The sequence below is a fragment of the Amblyomma americanum genome, chromosome 3 (assembly GCF_052857255.1).
Source record: "Amblyomma americanum isolate KBUSLIRL-KWMA chromosome 3, ASM5285725v1, whole genome shotgun sequence".
Taxonomy (NCBI): Eukaryota; Metazoa; Arthropoda; class Arachnida; order Ixodida; family Ixodidae; genus Amblyomma; species Amblyomma americanum.
This window is the reverse complement of record NC_135499.1, coordinates 147,935,379-147,948,403: the sequence shown is the minus strand read 5'-3', so window position 1 is coordinate 147,948,403 and position 13,025 is coordinate 147,935,379. Positions and strand designations below refer to the sequence as shown.

Here is a 13,025-nt window from a genome sequence, read left to right as displayed (position 1 = left end):
GGATACTTTCTGGGTGCACACACTGCATGCTTGCAAAGTGCAGTGCCATGATCTGCAACATGCCAGATATTGGCACCCAGTTGCCGTCCCACATGTGCACCGGAAGCGGAGCACACCATTTTACAATTGGAAGGCTACATGGCTCCCGCGAGAGCGAGTGTGAGCTACTCTTTTCTTCAAAGCGTGATTTTCTGATCAAGCCTGTCAGTGCAAGAGGGGGAGCGAGCCAGCTCTAGGTACATGGAGGTGCCTGGCACGAGGAGGTGCTTGACGAACAAGCATGTGGCACATATGGCTCCATCGTGTTACCGAGACAAACGTGAAATGCAGTGCAAATAGTACATAAATGCTTTCGGTGAGCGTTCCTCACTCACATTATACACATATTTTTCGGTTTCTACTATCCTCAAATTACACATTTATTATAAATGGTCCGTATTATAAACAAGTATGGTATGCTGCAAGAAGAGCAACATCTTATTTTCTTTAAAGTAGTTCTGGCTCTCAATTACATCAGCACCTGACAGAGTAGAATATATAGCCTAGTGCAAAAGGTGCAAAAAAAAAAAACGGACTTAAGATTCTCCACTGCAGTTCTCACAAATTCAACACTGAAAGTGCCTGAGCAAGTTAGTGTTCTGAAATACCGCTCATAAATTATAGGACATAATGCTGGGCTGACATACATAATTTCTCCTTGTCATGATGAGCATTCTGATGATCTTCTCGTTGCCATTGACGATAAAGTAACCACCGAATTCCTGAAAAAGACAAGAGTTAATATGCAACAATTATTTAAAATGCAGCAATACATAACCACATTAACACCAAGATTTCTTTTTTTTCACACGTACTTTTCACCTTGCTCAGTCATGGCTTCATGAATTAAATACAGGAAAACATGCACACTGTTGTTCAAGCAAGTGTTGTATAAGTATGTGCACATTTTATAAAGCATTGAAATTTCAGTTTTGATAGCTCTAAAATTATTAGGCAGGTGCTCTCCCACATGACGAAAGAGCACCTCTAGAAGGGAAACTCGCAGCAGCTGAACTGTTGACTGCAAACAAGCTATTTTAAAATCCTGTGTCAAACTTCAGAAAGACTTCTGTCAGAAACGTTTCGAAAGATCTCCTAAAAAATTTCTTCTCCATTTTGTTGGCGGCCTTTCCAGCTTATTAATACTGCCTACATGCTCTTAAAGACCTTGTAATTTTGGAAACTTCCAGTAAGTCGACAGACACATCTTAAACAGTGTGAGGCACCGCATAACTCGAAGAAATTGCAATACTCACACCCTCCTCCTCTCCTCGTTTCACAAGTTCTGCAGGGGACAGTTTAGCGATGTTGCAAGCCTGGGACTGAACAATGAGGAGAGAGACAAAATATATTCACAGAATTCGTACAAAGCAGAACAATATTTGCGACCACTTTGGCAGACAAAGCACAAGATGCAGTTAAGTCAAGTTAATTAAGGACAGCATAACCCTGATGTAAGAGTGATGACTGTTTCTTAGAATTCCAAGGCAAAATATTTACTTTAAAAAAACGCACTCTGATACAGACAAAACAAAACTTGAACTCGCTGTTTCATCGCAAAAAACAGGTCAGGTTTTGACCGAGCGCTTCCGTTTGGTGGTCACTTCTATGTGGGCAGTGAAGCTTGTACAGTAGAACCATGCTATTATAGTCCCAGGTCCAGTGTTTTTTCGTGGCTGCTATACTTCCATGAGCCAGTACCGTGAAGGCGGGCCCAGAAACGCATGTAATACATATGTCTCAACTGTGGCAGCTTCGCCACATGCTGTGTCGCGAATGTCACTTCGCGACTTCGCTACATTTAGTCGGTGTTTCGACAGGTTATGTAAAAGCACTCGCGGAACAGCGGCAGCGGCGCTCTAGACTCCACTGCTGCTTGGCCGCCACTTTGTTCGGTGGCTTTCGGCATGTAGCACTCACACCGAAGCTAAGCACGCTTCTGGGTGGTGTTTGTCTTGTTAGGCAGTTCCGTTAGCACAAGTCCTTCACCGCTGCGGTGCAAGCGCGTACAGACGAAGCATGAAAACGAAAATATGCAGCGGTAACACCCCCGTGCAGGCAGCACCGGAGCATGTTTCTGTCATCCACGTTTTCTTGTTGCGGGCAGCTTAAAAACACAATGTCTAGGTTGGAATAGACGAAGACTGTGTACGATTAAAGTGGTCACTGCGAAAAAAGCACAGAAGTGTACATGCGTGCCCAAGCTTCACAAGCTCTTCCACTTCGCTGCTGCCTCCCTCCCACCAACAGTTGTTCATGCAGGTCACAAGTCGTTTAGATCATTCTGTGCATGCTAATGATCACAAGACTAACAAAACCTTGCAAATGCCAGAGAACCATGCTGCACTTGCAAGAAGCGAAAAAAAAAAAGGAAAGCCTCTTTTTTTTCATGCACGCTTCCTGGCTACTACATCCTCTTCCGCGGTCCTGTGAAAACCGTAACAGTGGGGTCTACTGTATATCCTCACTAAAGCAAAAATTCGGCTTATCAGCAGTAATCCAAACAGATTTCTCAAGTCTGCACAAAATGGCGACAAAAAAAATTTTGCAGCTGTAGCTCCAACAGTTCTTCCTCTACGACTTTCCTCACTGCTCTTTTCTACAGGCCTCTGTGCCTTCTGAAGCATGCAACACCACTTGCAACTAGGGGTGCACAAATATATGAAACTTCGAACAGCTTACATATAGTATTTGCTATTCAATTCGATTCACAACGCCAGGATCGAACCAGTCCTTGGGGTCAGCAGCCACTGAGCCACCACAGCGCCTTTCAACTCTTGGTGAAAGAGCGTGGCATTTCCAAACAGTAGTATCTTGGAGTACTTGCTCTTTCCTCATAGAATCCACTGCCAGCATGAGGCAAAGTCCATGTGCAGTGCTAGACCTTGCATAAAATCAATGCGCTGATGGCCACACAGAGCCACCGTGGCACGCTTGCAGGGTCAGAAAACGGAGTGCAGCACCACGCAGCACGTCACTGCATCGTGCCATTAGGCAGTCAAAAACTGGCTGTGAATTTGATTGGTGCCAGCGCTTTCGTTCCAGATCACTATGATAAGAGACGCAGCCCGACATAATTCGCCACAAGGAAACACATCTGAATACCAGGAAACGAGCAGAATACAGGAGAAAAAAAAATGGCACATCAAATAACATAAACATGGTTTTCAATGCTAGATCATGTAAAGTTGAAAAACAAAAACAAAAAATGGTTTGTCCTAATTAAAATACAGATGCCTGACAAAATAAGCAGCTAAGACAGTAGCCAGATAAAGCGTCCCTATTCTTGACCCATGATAATACGTGGTGCAGAACATACAAGTCACAGTAAGAAAGCAATATTCCACACAAAGGACAGAGAATGACCCGAGCCCTGTAGGTACACTGGGAATAAACTGAAGTTAACCTGTGTCGATAGATTACTGCACTGTAACGAGAAAGGTACTAAAAGACCTTTCATAAACCAAAAAAAGCCAAAAAATAATCACTGGCCGATTTCGAAGTAGCCTGCACTACGTCAACAGTTTCCTTTTTTTTTGGGGGGGGGGGGGGGGGGGGGGATTTCTGACACTAGCCTATGCAAACATTCACTTCGAAATGGCAATCACGGAGTTCTTTTCGGTGTAAACACCACAAGTTTGACTCGAGTGGCAGGAAAATTTTTTAAAAGCAACTCTGTCAATAACAAATGCGTCTTCTGCTGCTCCCTTCAAAGCAAACTGAATAAAAACCTATCAATCAGTAATTGAGCACAAAGGTAGGAGGAAAAAAAGAGCATGATGCAGCGCTTCTGTTACACCTAGTTTGCGTATAAAATGGTATATAACTCAAGCAGGCCACTGTCGTTTGGGATAACAACTGCACTAAGTGCCAAAGAAACTGCAGCACTCATGTGGCAAAAGTTCTAACTAAAACAAGTACTAAATGCAATTCCAAACAAAACTTTTTTTTTACCTTGACCATTATAGGAACCTCTCCAACAGTCTTCTTGACAGTGTCCTGCTGAATGCCATTCATGCTCCACACGACTGTCACATCCAACTTGCCTCTGTATGTGGTGCCTCGATTTCTGCACTGTATTCAAGCACAATCAATACAAACATGTCAGATGGTTGCCAGCTGTATCATATACAGTGAGTAGTAAACTACATTGACAGTTTGCCACACCAACTGAATCATGAAACACGTCAGCCACAAGGACCCTCCTTTCATTTTTTACACCAGCATACTAACCCAAAACATGCTTTTAAGAACTCTTTCAACCCTTTCGAATGACGCTGACTATTCTTGCTCAAAAAAAAAAAAATTTGTTTGCCTCGACAGTTTGCCTAAAGAAAATAATTTAGTTTTTAAGTGTAAAACAAAACCACCTGTCTATTTTCTGCAGCTATGCACAGAATTCTGAACGAAGTATCAGGACAGTACAGTTATCCCCTTCAGGCGCTGTGTCCACATATGTGAACGCGACCTAAGCCTCCTCATATCAAGTTCGTGGCGTCATCTCTTGCGGCTACAGCGAAATGCGTTTGTAAAAAAAAAAAAGTGCATCATGTCGTTTTTTGGCGGGAAGAGTAAATCGCTTTTCTTTTTGCATTCTGTCTTTACAAATTATCGTGAACAGTGCAATTTAGGGCTCGGAATGTGTCGATAGGTTAATGTAGAAACGGCAAACCAATTTTCATTGTCATAGACGAAGAAAAAAATGCTGCAGTGGACGTTCAGAGTGTCGCGTCCACAAATGTGAACATGGTGACTTAATGCCAAAAACATCAAAGTGGCGTTTTCTCCCCACAACGCCCCGTTTTTTTTGTGCACGTGTGGTATGAAATGGGCTTACTCCTTACGGGCATTGAAAACTATGCTTGTACAAAGAGAACATTGGACGACTCTAGCGCTGAAGCGTTTTTCATGAAAATAGACGATGGAGAAGCACCTCCAAACAAGTGCGGCCACCGAGCAATGAAGATCCGCAGATGGTCGCAACATTCTTTCTAGGTTAGGTTAGGTTAGGTTAGGTTAGGTTAGGTTAGGTTAGGTTAGGTTAGGTTAGGTTAGGTTAGGTTAGGTTAGGTTAGGTTAGGTTAGGTTAGGTTAGGTTAGGTTAGGTTAGGTTAGGTTAGGTTAGGTTAGGTTAGGTTAGGTTAGGTTAGGTTAGGTTAGGTTAGGTTAGGTTAGGTTAGGTTAGGTTAGGTTAGGTTAGGTTAGGTTAGGTTAGGTTAGGTTAGGTTAGGTTAGGTTAGGTTAGGTTAGGTTAGGTTAGGTTAGGTTAGGTTAGGTTAGGTTAGGTTAGGTTAGGTTAGGTTAGGTTAGGTTAGGTTAGGTTAGGTTAGGTTAGGTTAGGTTAGGTTAGGTTAGGTTAGGTTAGGTTAGGTTAGGTTAGGTTAGGTTAGGTTAGGTTAGGTTAGGTTAGGTTAGGTTAGGTTAGGTTAGGTTAGGTTAGGTTAGGTTAGGTTAGGTTAGGTTAGGTTAGGTTAGGTTAGGTTAGGTTAGGTTAGGTTAGGTTAGGTTAGGTTAGGTTAGGTTAGGTTAGGTTAGGTTAGGTTAGGTTAGGTTAGGTTAGGTTAGGTTAGGTTAGGTTAGGTTAGGTTAGGTTAGGTTAGGTTAGGTTAGGTTAGGTTAGGTTAGGTTAGGTTAGGTTAGGTTAGGTTAGGTTAGGTTAGGTTAGGTTAGGTTAGGTTAGGTTAGGTTAGGTTAGGTTAGGTTAGGTTAGGTTAGGTTAGGTTAGGTTAGGTTAGGTTAGGTTAGGTTAGGTTAGGTTAGGTTAGGTTAGGTTAGGTTAGGTTAGGTTAGGTTAGGTTAGGTTAGGTTAGGTTAGGTTAGGTTAGGTTAGGTTAGGTTAGGTTAGGTTAGGTTAGGTTAGGTTAGGTTAGGTTAGGTTAGGTTAGGTTAGGTTAGGTTAGGTTAGGTTAGGTTAGGTTAGGTTAGGTTAGGTTAGGTTAGGTTAGGTTAGGTTAGGTTAGGTTAGGTTAGGTTAGGTTAGGTTAGGTTAGGTTAGGTTAGGTTAGGTTAGGTTAGGTTAGGTTAGGTTAGGTTAGGTTAGGTTAGGTTAGGTTAGGTTAGGTTAGGTTAGGTTAGGTTAGGTTAGGTTAGGTTAGGTTAGGTTAGGTTAGGTTAGGTTAGGTTAGGTTAGGTTAGGTTAGGTTAGGTTAGGTTAGGTTAGGTTAGGTTAGGTTAGGTTAGGTTAGGTTAGGTTAGGTTAGGTTAGGTTAGGTTAGGTTAGGTTAGGTTAGGTTAGGTTAGGTTAGGTTAGGTTAGGTTAGGTTAGGTTAGGTTAGGTTAGGTTAGGTTAGGTTAGGTTAGGTTAGGTTAGGTTAGGTTAGGTTAGGTTAGGCTAGGCTAGGTTAGGTTAGGTTAGGTTAGGTTTAGGTTTGGTTTAGGTTTGGTTTGGTCTGGTTTGGTTAGGTTTTTAGCAAGAATCATTACATTTTGTATGAAACCCGAGATGGAGAAAAATACAAAGTGGCAGCACTATGCAAGGAGGGATGAAAAAGGGGAACCCGATCCCTCACACAATGGTCAGTTCAGAGCTGGCCGCTAAGCTCAAAGGCTACAAAACAACAATCTGCACATTGGTAGAGCGAGGAGACAGTTTGTTTCAGGTCACTGACATAAACTGAGCGAACAACGACCTTTAAATATGATTTCTCATTTTTGCAAAAACCATGTGTAATACAAGCCACAAGATGCTATCTTTCTCCCGGGCTCCAAATACCGAATTTTCCTCTGCCTGTCATCACAAAATGACTCCTTTGATCTGTTTTATAAGTCATGAACTACAGAATAATTTCCTTAAGTGTACATTCTCACAGCTAAACATTTATTCATGTCTAACGATCAGTTAGAAAAGGCAGGGAAATGTAGCAGTGTTTATGTTCATGTATCAGGTTTAAGGCGCTATGTTCACAAATGTGGACGCGAATAAAATATGCTTAAATATGAATATTTTTGTGCAATTTTCTGCACATACCTTCTACTTAGTCTACTGACTGTCATTTATTCAAAAGATTTTTCCTTTCCGCAGATTTAATTGGTGCCTGAAGGGGTTATAAGACAAAAAAAAACTAGCATTGATCGAACAGGTGCTCGAAGGATCGTGGAATTCCATTTCTTGAATGCAAACATGGCACTGGATACCCATATTAAAGGGTGGTTTTACGAATGACAAAACCTGTCCACATGACTATGTCAAAGGACATGCTGTCAAGCTGAGTGTTTTGAGAAATACTGATTACTGTGTCTGCTGGCCAGTATAACAAAAAGCACTTTACCGTATTTACTCGAATGTAACGCGACCACAATTGCAACGCGAGGGTCGAATTTTCGGGTGTGAAAAGGGGGAAAAAAAATACGATTGTAACGCGAGGGTAGACTTCGGGCGTGCGACAGAAAAACCGAAAGAACCCGAATGTGACGCGAGGAACCGACATCGCACAGTTCTGAGGGTCAGAGACAACTTTATTGAAATACAAGCCAAAGAGGCATTCTTATACACCCTCATCCTTACTGCAGTTGTCACCGTCACTGTCATCATCACAGCTTGACTCTTCTTTGTCACTAGCTGCCTCCCACAGCAGGTCGTCCTCACTTCCGTCTAGAGCATTTGAAATTGAGCCTTTCTTAAATGCGCAGTAGCCCAAATCATGAGGCAGCCCGTACCAGGCTGCCGAAACCCAGTGGGCAACGGTAGACGTGCTTGGGCATTTCAGCCTACCTGCATGTGTTGTTGTTGATCCGCTTTCAATCCACTCCCAGTATAATTGCCGCAAGCGATCCTTGAAGGGCTTGTTCATGCAAACGTCCAAAGGCTGGAGAATGGAGGTCATGCCACCCAGTATAACAACGAGATGCGTTCGGTCACGCTGTAGCTTTTGTATGACGCCGGGTGTCAGGTGACCTCGGAAAGAGTCCAGAACCAATATTGCTTCCGGATGCAGCAATGCGCCTGGCCTTCGGTCCCACACGCTTTGAATCCAATCTATGACAAGATTCGAGTCCATCCAACCTTTTTCGTGACAGCGCACGATAATGTCTTTCGGGAAAGTTTCCTTCGGATCGTCTTCCGGCGAAAAATGATGAATGGAGGGAGCTTGCGGCCGTCAGCCAAACATGCCAGCATAACGGTAATCCGATTTTTTTCGTTGCCTGTGCTTCTAAGGCGAACTTCATGCTCACCAGACTTGTGCACTGTTCCGGACATAGGCATGTCCAGATACACGGGGGTCTGGTCGGCATTGCCGATATGTCCAAGTGGCATGTTGGTAGAGCGACGAAGATCGATGACGTAGCGCTGGAACTCTCGAAGTTTTGATTCGAAGTCCCCGGGCAGGTTCTGGCAAATAGAAGTCGTGCGTCGAAAGGAGAACCCGGCCCTTCGCATAAGCTTCTGCACCCAGCCTCATGATGCCTTAAACTGGTTTTGGGTCAAACCCGTGTCCCGCGCAAGCTCCTGTGCTTTGCACTGAAGCATATCAAGTAGTCGGGAACGTTGCTCGCTAATGAACTCAGCAAGGCGACGCTTCAATTCCAGGAAGCAGCCTTTCTTGGGCCCCCGAAAGCCTTTTCGCAGGCTGTTGCAGTAAAACAATTCCTTGCGATGCTTCCTCCATCCCCTGATCGTCGATTCGTTGACATCCAGACGTCTTGCAGCCGCTGAATTTCCCACTTTCTCAGCAAGCAGAATAGCGTTTCACTTGAAGCCAGCTGTATACTGAGCGCGTTATCACGATTCCGCTTGAAGACAACTCGACCGTTTGATGGGGATAGGCCTAAGACTCGAAGCACAGAACGCACAACTACACGCACTGGCACCAAACACGAGAAAGAGCGAACAAAGCGCGCTGCTCCATGCCCTGCTGCCTGTTAGTCACGTGGCCACGTTTTGCATCAGTTGCAAGGATTAACAGACTAATGGCGGTGGGATCGCTCGCTCCTTTGCTGGCGTCTTGGCGGCGATTGCGAGCGCTCGGTGCCTCCGAGATGGCTGTTTCATTTTGCGGTCACGGAGGCCACACAACCTCGCTACAGGTTGCGAGCATTCGTCAAGAGGTGGCGCCCTCTCATCACGCCAGTGACTCTAGCTGGCGTCGACTCTTGTTGGCATGTTCTCACTGGCGTCGTTTTTTTTTTGCGTTTGCGATTAGGTTGCCGCTTTGTCCTAGTAGTTGTGACCTGTGGTGACCACCTGTGGTGACCTGTGGTTGACCGGCGAGTTGGAGTGCGTGATTTCGAATGACCAGTACGATCAACGCACACGTTTGACACATGAAATGATTTTAATAGTGTGTGTTTTGTGCGCTTCATAGCGTTTTTAAACCTAGTATTCGATTGCAACGCGGGGGGTGACATTTCCTTTCTACTTTCGGCAAAAAAACTCGCGTTACATTCGAGTAAATACGGTATATTGTTAGATAAGTGTGAAATACATATGAAATGAAGTTCAACTACATGTAACAGCCATTGTTTGGATGATGCAACCAAAAGAGCATGAGAGAAGAAATTCAATTATAAATTAGTTAACAGTCGTAGGCAAATGCCACGTGATGATCCATGTATTCTAATGTCCAAAGCATCACTTAAAGAAGAAAACATGCAATAAAATTAGGCATCTATAGTAGTAAAAAATTTTTTTTTGCATTATGAACTACCCATGAATGGCAACAATTACACAATTAATTACAAAGCAAACGAAAGGCGCCACAGGTTTGGTCTCAGGTTGGGTGCTACTTACTTCAGCAGGGTAAACCTGTGGTGTCACTACACCAATAGTGTTTTTGCTGATCATAGGACTGCCAATGTAAGGGTCCTGCACATAATACAGAAAAATGAAGGTTACCAACATAATAACACAAGTAAACCCAAAATACTGGCCCCATTTAACTGCAGCAAACAAGTGATACTACAGATGTGATGCAAATAGTCCATGGCAATGATCTGGGACATATGAGCAGACCAATGTTAAAGGGGCCCTGAAGCCATGACTCTCAGCTTTTCCCTGCATTCCATTCAGTTTCTTCTCCTAATTTAATTACTTAATCGGAATTAACTAATACTCTGTCAGAATGATATAGAATGTCGCCACCGGCCAATTCCTTATGCAAGAGCAAAGAAGTGCGTACTGACAAATGTTCCACCAAGAAACAGATAAAAAATGGGGGCCAACACATGATAGGCTAAACATCAACAGTGTTGCATTTACAGCACTGGGTTGCACACAAGCATGGGCTCCATCCCAGACTCAAGTTCGCACTCTACCTTCCAGCATGCTAGAAATGTCAGCATCTGAGGGATGCTTTTCATGGTGCCTTTAAACCAATCAGTGTGGCTTTGAAATCTGCATGTAAAATTTGATTTGTTAAACTCAACTTAATCAATTTTCAAACTGCTTGAGGAGCTTGTGAAAACCTATCCAGTCTAAACACTTATTCCTAATATGTGACTCCAAGGCATTAACCACAAAAAAATTTCTGCAAAACTCTTTAGCAAAAAAATGGAGGATTTGCCAAGCTACCAGTTCTTGAAGCAATAAAACTACCCGATGTGCACTTCCTTGCCCTTCTCTTGTTTTTGGCCTTGTCCCACCCAATAAAAGGCTTTTACAAGACTCTGAATGTATTTGGGACCGCAGTTCATAAACATGTGCTTATTTTGTTAATTCTCATCAAATGGCAGGCTCCCACTCCTGTCTGCAATTGTTTTGTGCACTGTGTGTTGGCTAGCACCGCTAGATTCTGCAGATTTCCTCGTGTCCAATGGCAGCATGTTTTAAGCATGATGGCCAAGGCACATGTACACAACAACACCAGTGTTAGTCAACATCCTCAGCAGACATCGACACTGCTGCATAAGAATGTGTACAGTCTTTTGTATGAATTTTGTGGGCTCTCATGACGCGTACAGCAACAAGTGGCCAAATTATCAAAACCATGTGCCCTACACACTGCGCTTTCACAAGAAAACTTAACACAAGTTTTCAACCATGAATCTTTCGTCAATATGTGAGAATTCCATGCAGTATGTTTTTGGAATTCCTATGCCACACATATTTGAAAGCAGAACTTGCATGTGGATGGCAAAAATTTTTAATATGTTTTGCCTCACACGCGCAAGTTCTGTTCACAATGCTTACACTCCATTTCACAATAAGCATGCAACACTGCAGAGGCTATGCAAGTAGCGCGCCTGCAAAACCATCATACTCCGTCGCATATTCACTCTTACTTCTCAAAACCTCGGTGAGGGTTCTGACGGAAACATGGAACAGTATAAGACGACATACTTGGCATTGCAAATTATGGATTAGGCAGGTAGGCTTTCAGTTACTGGACCCTTTTGTTATAACTTTTAGGGATAGCAAACTACTTTTAGGGCATGGATGTAGTCAGTGCAATTCGGTGTGCCAGCCATGTATCACTCTGCCACATGTCACTCTTACTCCTTGACGTCTCGATGATGGGCTGGACGATAACGTAGTTCAGAGATAAAACGAAGTGCTGGGCATTGCAATACGCGGTATTTGAGATACGTCACAGCGACAGATCCTTGCCCATACGTTGGACATATGAACTATTTTTCGGGCGCGGACGTAGGCAATGCGACGAGATGCGCTAGCTTCGGCAGCGTTGCATGCTATGTATGAAACAGAGTATAGTGATTAGGTCTGATAGTTACAATTCCTTCAAAACATGGTACAGAATGTGTGCTATAGTAGGATACAACTTAAGAAAAAAAAAACAGCAGTTGTTAACACTGGGCCACGGTATCCTCCGCTAGCCAATCACAACAGTAAACGATATCAGCTTTTTAATGTTTGATAATAAGCAAGCCAGGTATGAGAATTCTAGAGCTTATAATTTTTTTTCTGGTGATTAAAGCCTTGTTTAAGTAACAAGAAAAGTTTTAACAATGAACTACATTTGTTGTCGTGGAGGAATTCTGTGCGGCGGTCCTGAATGAGGACGGAGCTTCACTGCAGACTTTGGTTGTATCCTACTATAATGTTTGTTGAGTGGATCCATCCAGGACACAAAAACATATAACGAATACGAAATAAAGTAAAAGAAAGCCGTACTTTGAGTTCCAACTTGACCCGATCTCCGTTGGGCAACCCAAATTCGCATGGTGGAATGTCCTGAAACATGACAGTGGGTATTTGATATCACCATAATGATATTTTCTTGGCAAGCAGCATTACCTTAAAGTGCGACTTACCGCTACAGCTCTTGACAGGCCTTCTCTTAGCACGTAGTTAAAAGATTCTATATGCGCTTTGCTCACATCTTGTATGACCTACCAAACAGGAAAAGAAAACTTTCATTTGGTTTCCGTCCGACTCTGGCAAACAGGTGTCAAAGTTGCTTCATGAAAGGTTGTAACAGATCAAGGCATACACAGGCAAAAATATCAGCGCGGGACCCCGGACTACATTGGCAACCGCCACACAGCTGGTAAAGGATATTATACGCATAGAGGAAAGATAAATTCATTCAAAACAAGTAAGGGTACTCCACGTGACAAGCACGTTGCCGGCATGAGAGTAAACTACACAAGATTTTCGTAGCGTTCTCCTAACTGACAAACAATATGCGTGAATCGCGCAGATGGTGAATCTTCTCTCCGCCAGCTTACCTTGTGCTGTTTGCTTTTCAGTCTCCCAAAACCATCAGATAATGTGCCTTTTAGAGACGGTTTCTCGGGAAACTCTACAAACGCATCCATCTTGAAAACAACCGCTTCAATGTTGCTAACTGAGCAGTGGACGAGCCCCAAATTTAGCATGAACTTTGGATTTGGATATGTGGCTTTCTTTTTGTTTCGAGCGCTCCTTACGAAAAAAAAAAAAAAAAAGCTCCGTAAGTGTTCTAGCCTACTTTGTAGGAGGCTCCACAGAAATTTCTCTCTACAACGTCAGTCGACTTTTGGCTGTTTCCATTTTTCCACCGCACCCGGGTTCGAATCCCGACCGCGGCGGCCGCGTTTCAATAGAGGCG

At 43.4% G+C, this 13,025-nt stretch overlaps 1 protein-coding gene across 1 annotated transcript in view; it reads right to left on the bottom strand.

The window, feature by feature from the left end:
- The window catches only part of Polr1B (RNA polymerase I subunit Rpl135), a 65,795-nt gene extending 53,021 nt beyond the window's left edge, over nucleotides 1-12,774 (bottom strand). Inside the window, exons 1-7 of the mRNA XM_077658255.1 lie at nucleotides 12,664-12,774; nucleotides 12,247-12,324; nucleotides 12,107-12,166; nucleotides 9,767-9,841; nucleotides 3,994-4,113; nucleotides 1,296-1,361; nucleotides 687-761 (exon numbers count right to left, since the gene is read on the bottom strand). Coding sequence (XP_077514381.1) covers nucleotides 687-761; nucleotides 1,296-1,361; nucleotides 3,994-4,113; nucleotides 9,767-9,841; nucleotides 12,107-12,166; nucleotides 12,247-12,324; nucleotides 12,664-12,753 — 564 coding nt within the window. The 5' untranslated portion in view covers nucleotides 12,754-12,774. The remainder of the gene's footprint in view (nucleotides 1-686; nucleotides 762-1,295; nucleotides 1,362-3,993; nucleotides 4,114-9,766; nucleotides 9,842-12,106; nucleotides 12,167-12,246; nucleotides 12,325-12,663) is intronic.
- Between the last annotated feature and the right edge of the window lie 251 nt (nucleotides 12,775-13,025).